This window comes from Tenrec ecaudatus, chromosome 1, assembly GCF_050624435.1.
Source record: "Tenrec ecaudatus isolate mTenEca1 chromosome 1, mTenEca1.hap1, whole genome shotgun sequence".
Lineage (NCBI taxonomy): Eukaryota > Metazoa > Chordata > Mammalia > Afrosoricida > Tenrecidae > Tenrec > Tenrec ecaudatus.
In genome coordinates, this window is record NC_134530.1 from 20,617,442 (window position 1) to 20,625,117 (window position 7,676).

A 7,676-nucleotide genomic window follows, 5' to 3' on the forward strand; every position below is an offset into this window, starting at 1 on the left:
TAGGACAGAGTATAACTGTCCCCATGAGGTTCCAAGACTTTGACTGTCAATGGAGTAGAAGCCTCATCTTTCTCCCATGCAGTGGCTGATGATTTCTGACTGCTGATCTTGCTGTTGCAGCTTAATGATAATCCTGTATCCCACCAGGACTCCTGGATTTGATATTAGAAACTGCTCATGTCACAGAATGAATTAGGAAATATTCCCTCTGCTCTTGCTTTCTGAAAAAGATTATGGAGAATTTATATCATTACTATTTTTTAGTTTGTAGAATCCACTAGCACGTCTCCAGTATATTGAACAATCACCGTATTTAATATCCAAATGACCCTCAAAGCACTGAATTTTGGAAAAAGAATGAAAAGGAGTTTCTTTTTAAATCCTCTTCCATTTTCTTTTAGGAATATTTCAATCAATTAATAATATTTTAATAGTATAATTATAATGTGAGCAAAGGAATGCATTTATATCATATATTAAAATATTTATCTAATTGGTTAAGTCCACGATTTTTACTTTTCTGGTATTGTGGGGTTAAGAACTAGGTAATATAACCTTCCTGTGTCTGATTCTTACAAAGGTTGTATTAATCTCCTTTCTTCCCCTTTTGTCTCCTTCCTTCCTTCCTTCTTCTCAGTAGACTGGCTTTCTATCACATGGCAGAAGATGGCCACAAATATAATCCCTGCCCAAGGGATTACTGGTCTTTGAAAGACCCAAAGACCTGATTTGGGATTATTGACTCTAAACTCAGTTCTCATAGGAGAATGAAAATGACTTTTTATTTTTAGTACTTTTTTGTTGTTGAATAGGCTCAGCCTCTATAACACACCATCATAGATCAATGTGGAGAGAGCAGGAGGAGTTATCAGTAAATGAGATACACATTGAGCAGACGCCTTAAGTGCCATCTAGAGTCCAAAACGTACATAATATACCCTAGATACTGAGGGAAGAGGAACTTTTATGGAAACCTGAATCATATGCCATTCATGTACCTTATATTAGGATATGCCAATAACACTACACTGTATCTCATGACAATATTGACTCGGTCAGCTGTCACCAAGTCAATTCCAACTCTGGATGAACCCACATGTACAAAGGAGAACTGTGCTTTGGGATTTTCAAAGCTGTGATCTTTGGGAATCCGATCACCAGGATTGCCTTAAGATTCCTCCTTGTGATTGTAAATGACAAACTCCTAGCTAGTAGTCAAGTGCCTGCTCATTTGCACCACCTAGCGGCTCAGTAAAATACAATAGGATATGATACAATGTGGTGTGTCATAATAATACAAACAAAATTAATAAATGACGTTTATGTTCGTTATCATGGAGTGTTTTACAACCTCATTACCATCTGATCACATGTTCCCAAAATTCTAACTACAACTTCAGCCTAGAACCCTTTGTTGCACCTCAGGTACACCATCCACCGTGGTGTCAGAGGGGTGAGGAATAGTCCTGTGTGGAGGGAGCACAGGCGCAGTCTCTGTACAACGTGTTCTTCTCGTGACTAGCATCCTGACTGCATTCAGGTTTCTGCTGTGAGCCTCTGTATCACAAGAGATTATACTAAGATGCATTTCTTGTTACTCTGTAACTGGCTTATGTCTTACCGTGCGTTGTGTGGTTTATAGACCTGACCAGCATTCAAGAAATCACACAAATTCTGATTTAATTCGTTCACTGCAATTCCCCAATGTACCGTAGCTTTTCCCGCTGTCTCTTTGTGTTTCCTGTTTCCATTCCTCCTTCCTTCCCCTCTGAATTTTGTCCCTGGGCAAGTACTGCCCTCTTGAATTTACAGAGCTGATTACTGGCACATGGAGGAGAGTTCTGTTCTAGACATGACTGCTGCTTGCATGCTCCATGAGTCCATTGGACCAATTTTTTCTTTGGGACTTTCAACTTCCATCACTCTTCCTACTTCCATGAGGGATGTGTTCAATATTTGCATCTTCTGCTATTCACATCAAATAAGGGTAAGAGTTTTTATTTTATTCACTATTTTTAATTAACTGTTTAAAACAGAATGACAGTATATCCTTTAAACTATTGTTAACAGCTCACGGCAGAGTTTGCAATGCTCTTGTCTCTTTCCCAGTAGTTTCATCAGCTCCATGGAACCAGGAAACCACACCCTTGTCCCAGAATTCATCCTTCTGGGGCTTTCTGAGGAGGCAGAGCTGCAGCCCCTCCTCTTTGCACTGTTCTTCTCCATGTACCTGGTCACCGTCACGGGGAACCTGCTCATCATCCTGGCCATCGCCACAGACTCCCACCTCCACACACCCATGTACTTCTTCCTCTCCAACCTCTCCTTTGCTGACATCTGTTTCACCTCCACAACCGTTCCAAAGATGCTGATGAACATCCAAAGGCAGAACAAAGTAATTACATATGAAGACTGCATCACTCAGATGTACTTTTTCATTCTTTTTGCGGCCTTAGACAACTTCCTCTTGGCAGTGATGGCCTATGACCGGTTTGTGGCCATCTGTCATCCACTGCACTATACGGTCATCATGAACCCAAGATTCTGTGGCCTCCTGCTTCTGGCCTCCTGGGTATTGGCATTTCTGCACTCTACATTAAATGGTTTAATGATTTTGCGACTGTCATTTTGTACAGAATTGGAAATCTCCCATTTTTTCTGTGAACTTAATCAGGTAATCCAACTTGCTTGCTCTGACAACTTCCTCAATGTCTTAGTCATGTATTTAACAATTGTACTTCTGGGTGGTATTCCACTCACTGGGATCCTTTTCTCATACATGAAAATTGTGTCTTCCATTTTGAAAATTGCATCAGCTGTGGGCAAATACAAAGCCTTTTCCACTTGTGGGTCTCATCTTTCTGTTGTTTCCATGTTCTATGGTATAGGTCTCAGTGTTTATCTTAGTTCTGCTGCTATTGAAAACTCCAGGGCCACTGCAATAGCCTCAGTGATGTACACTGTAGCCCCACCCATGCTGAATCCCTTTATCTACAGTCTGAGAAATAAAGACATTAAGCAAGCTCTAAGAAAACTTGTCAGCTGAGAAACATCCTATATAACAGAAATTCATTCTTAAGTTTAGAGAGTTACATTTGAAAAAATTTCAAAAAATAGAAATATGTATTATAATTTACTCAGTTCTAAATGTGCTTATCTACATAATTCAATATCCTTAATATTTAAGACATAATATGAAATTACTTCCTGTGTATTTTTTAACATGTATATACTTTAACCAAATCTTCCCTTACATGGGCAATTCTTTCAGGGTGCCTTCAGCTTTCTTTAGGAAAAAGACATTTTCATTACTCACCATAAAGGAGTAGCATGCAATTATCACAAAGGACCACAATTCATTACTATCTTGAACCATTAAAACCTGGGACAGAAATTCTACGATTCCTATCATACATAGGATCCTATCCTGAGGTGTCAACAGGATCAGTTACCAGGCAGCAAAGAATAAAAAACCATATCATTGTGAATGAAGATATCCACTCCAGCAAGGTTCTGAGTATAAACACCAACTCAGTACACTGAACTTTGTTTTAAACTCACGTGTAATGCATTTAAGAAACTGAACGACTCTCTTGGGTTAAGGCTGAAGTGCCCGACTGTGAGAAGAAGCCGATGAATGGCAGGTCAGCACGGCCATATAGTACTTCAACCTCTCTTTATTTTAGTGACATATCTTCAAGTAGCAGGCATGGTTCTTCTTTTTTGAATGAGCATTATTGATTGACCTTTGTCCAATCCTAAGTTTTGCAAAACTATTGTCCAATCACTTGAATATTGCATCTGCACAGGTCAACAATCTATCAAACTGTGTATTTTGGTCCAAAAGCTCTCCTGTACATGTATACTTTTTTTCTAAAGAGTATTTAAAATTCTGCAACATTAGCCGAATTAACTTATCAAATAGTTATCACATACCCTAAGGAGGTAATCTATTTATTTATTTTTAATCATTTTATAGGGGGTTCCTATGCCTCTTATCACAATCCATATATACAGCCTGAGGTAGTTAGTTTATTGTGCCAACCTGACCGATAAACATATATGGGATTATTTGAAGGGCAGAGAGATAAATGGATCAGCGACCATTGGCTTTCTTGTCTCTTGCTCTTTGATCATCGGACCACTGTGCGGCTGCCTTGGTTGTTCTCTGACTCAATTTGCAAGCTACACTACCTGTGGGACACCTAACCCGTGGACTCTGTCACTGTAATTTGAGGTTCCTTCAAGACCTGCTTCTCTACGCTACTGGAATTTACATCTCTTGAGCTGGGGACTGTCGGACCCTGTCATCTGGTTGACATCTAGTGACCTGCCTTGCTGTTTGCTGCCTGTGCCCAGACAGCCTGAATTGCTTACTCAAGACTTTAAGAACTGCCAGTATCTCACAACTGTGTGACGGGAGTGAGTTGCACTGAGACATTTGTACTCCTTTATAATTTAATTCACTGTTTATTTCTTATGTCATACATCTATCAATCTGTGTATATATATATAATTATTAGCATTCTGAATTTATTTCTGTAGAGAACACTGTCTAACACACAGCCATTGTGTCAAGCACATTTGTACATTTGCTGCCCTCTTCATTCTCAAACATTTGCTTTCTGCTTGAGACCTTGGTATCAGCTCCTCATTTTCTACTCCATCCCTGCTCCCCTCTCCTTTATGAACCCTTGATAATTTATAAATTATTATAATTTTTAAATTATTTATAAAATATTATTATTTTGTCATATCTTACCCACTTTTCTGTTGTCCATCCCCTAGATAGGAGGTTATATGTAGATCCTAGTAATCAGTTCCCCCTTTCCACACCACCCTCCCTCCACCTTCCTGGTATCACCACTCTCAGCACTGACCTGAAGGGATCATCTGCCCTGGATTCCCTGTGTTTCCAGTTCCTATCTGTACCAGTGTGCATCCTCTGGTCTAGCCAGATTCGCAAGGTAGAATTGGGATTATGATAGTTGGGGTGGGGGGGATGGGGGGTAGGAAGCATATAGGAACTACAACAAAGTTGTATGTTTCATCATTGCTACACTGCACCCTGGCTCGCTTGTCTTTTTAGGGAGGTGGTTTATAATGTTCCTAATAAAAGCCTAATCATATCTCTAAAATGGACTACTACCACTTGTTTACCATACTGTGGTTGGTGGCTTGTGAGTTACTGGAAGACATATCACTGAAATTTCAAAAGCCAACAGGGTCACCGACACTGAACAGGTTTTGTTCAGGGAGCTTCCAAATTAGGAATAGAGTACAAGGGATGGACAGCAGAGAAGAGAGCGGGGCGAGATGTCGGACAGTGTAATATATGACTAAACAATAATAATTTATGAATTATGAAGGGTTCATGAGGTAGGGGGAGTGGGAAGGGAGGAAAAAATGAGCAGCCAATATTAAGGGCTCAAGTAGAAGGCAAATTTTTGAGAATGGCGATGGCACCAAATGTACATATGTGCTTGACAAATTGGATGTATGTATGAACAGTGATAATATTTGTACTAGCTCCCAATAAAAAGATTTTTTAATTTACTCTGAAAAAAGAAAGAAAGAATAGAATAGAAGACAAGGAAGGAAGTAGTTGTCCACTTCAGAGGAACTGACCACTAAACCCCTTGCGCACAGCATCAGGACACGGTCAGACACTGAAGGCCTACTGAACAGAAGGAGAACTTTGTCAGACAGAGTGTCAGAAGATGAGCCCTTCAGGTCAGAGGGCACTCAGCACCTGACAGAGGAAGAGCTGCCTTCTCCAAGTAGAGTCGTCTACATTGTCAAGGGATGGTGTTGACGCTGCCGAGTAGAGCCTTCCAGATCTCCATTGGCTGATGGGGCATTCTTCAAAATGGGAAAAAAAATATATCTGCAAAAGTACCTTAATAATCAGAACTTGAGATGTATGAAGTAGGAATCTAGGAAAACTTTGAGTCATAAAAATGAAACGTGGCACACAAAGATCGAGGTCCTAGACGTGAATGAGCTGAAATGGGCCATTTAGAACCAGAAAATCGAAAGGTTCCGTATGCCAGAATTACACCATCAAGAGGAAAGGTGATGAATTGTCAGAAAGGATGTCTCTCTCTTTCTTATTACTATAAATCATTTGTGGAGGACTCTGACAGCTCTTATAGGAATCCATGTGTCAATTATGTCAAGCACGTTTGCATATAGGTCGCCATTGTCCTTTTCAAAATATTTGTTTCTACTTGAGCCCTTGGCATCAGCTCCTCTCTTTCCCACCCTCATGTTAACCCTTAATAATTACAAATTATTATTTCATAACTCACACCATTTGCTGTGTCCCTTCACCAACATTTATGTTGTTGGTACCCCTTGGGGGTGCAGTGTATATGGATCATTGTGACTGGTGTCCCCTGAGAAAGGCTATTTCAAGAGCTATCTTGAAGTGAAATGCTATCTCTGATAAAACTAATATTATCCCACTTCAAATAAATCAAACAATACAGCTAATATTCCAATTTATACACCAACCAGGAGAGCAAGTGATGCTGAAATTGAAGAATTTTGCCAATGCTTCCAGTCTGAAATGGATAAACATGCAATTGAGAACCATTGATAATTGTTGGCAATTGGGATATTTCATATGAATGGGGACATATGATATATGGCCTCTGGTGTCCCTCTTCACCCATTCCATGCTGGTCAATAAAACCCTGGTGATACAGAGGTTAAGCACTCCTATAGTATGCTAGAATGCATTCTCAGTGGAAGCAAGATATCTTGATATCTTTATCTATAAATTTATCCATCTATCTGTGTACCCATTTCACACTAGTCCGAGTGTGAGAAATTCCCTTGATATATATTATTTTTCCTGTCTCTCTGTATCTCTAGAGCCATATAGAGAGATGGAGAAGTGAGTAAGCACAATCTGGCTCCAATCCGTGGCTCAAATGTTAAACTTAACAAGACCCAGTAACTGCTGTGGTTGGCCAACCAGGAAGCAAGAAGACCACCCAGGAAGCAGAAAGATCACAGGATGGTACAGGTAGAAAAAATCAAGGTCAACACGTCAGGCTTCTGCCTGCTGAGTAAAAAAATCCAATGTTGGCAGTTATATGGCAGGCCAATGATTGCTCCCAGATTGTAAAGCAATATAGCAGGCTGCTGGCTCAAGGCAGCAGATGTAGGATCCAGATCCAGCAAGTAGGAAGCTGCAAGTCCCCCTACAAAGTCTGCTTACATAAGAGTTGTTAGGGTCTCATCCAGCGAGACCCTCACGCAGTGACCCGGAGGGGCAACGAACCTGGATGGGAAAAAGAAAGAGACATGGGGCAAGACAAGTGCTGATCAAACCCGTTTATTTTGCCAAAACTCTGGGTATATATTCACAACAGAGAAGGAAGTGGGAGGCACATATTCCAATGAAGCACACTGTGTAACAACCGCACACTGTACAACATCCAGTCAGCCACATGTTCCCAAAAAGGTACAAAGGGTGCGCAACAGTACTCAAAGACGTCCGTGGTGACGTCCGCATGCAAATCAAGGCTCACCGGGTAAATTTATCACGATGTTCCTAATATGGTATATCTGCAGGTCAATGGGTGCTCAGTACTTTGACTAATGGCAACAAGGTCAGTTATCGGAACTGCTCATGCTACAGTAGCTTGTAATGTGGGGGCGAAGTT

General features: G+C 40.5%; 1 protein-coding gene across 1 annotated transcript; it reads left to right on the forward strand.

The window, feature by feature from the left end:
- Positions 1-2,125: 2,125 nt before the first annotated feature.
- On the forward strand, positions 2,126-3,046 carry LOC142453063 (olfactory receptor 7A5-like). The gene has a single exon (XM_075554198.1). The coding sequence runs from the start codon at positions 2,126-2,128 to the stop codon at positions 3,044-3,046; it is 921 nt and encodes a 306-aa protein (XP_075410313.1).
- The last annotated feature ends 4,630 nt before the right edge of the window (positions 3,047-7,676 follow it).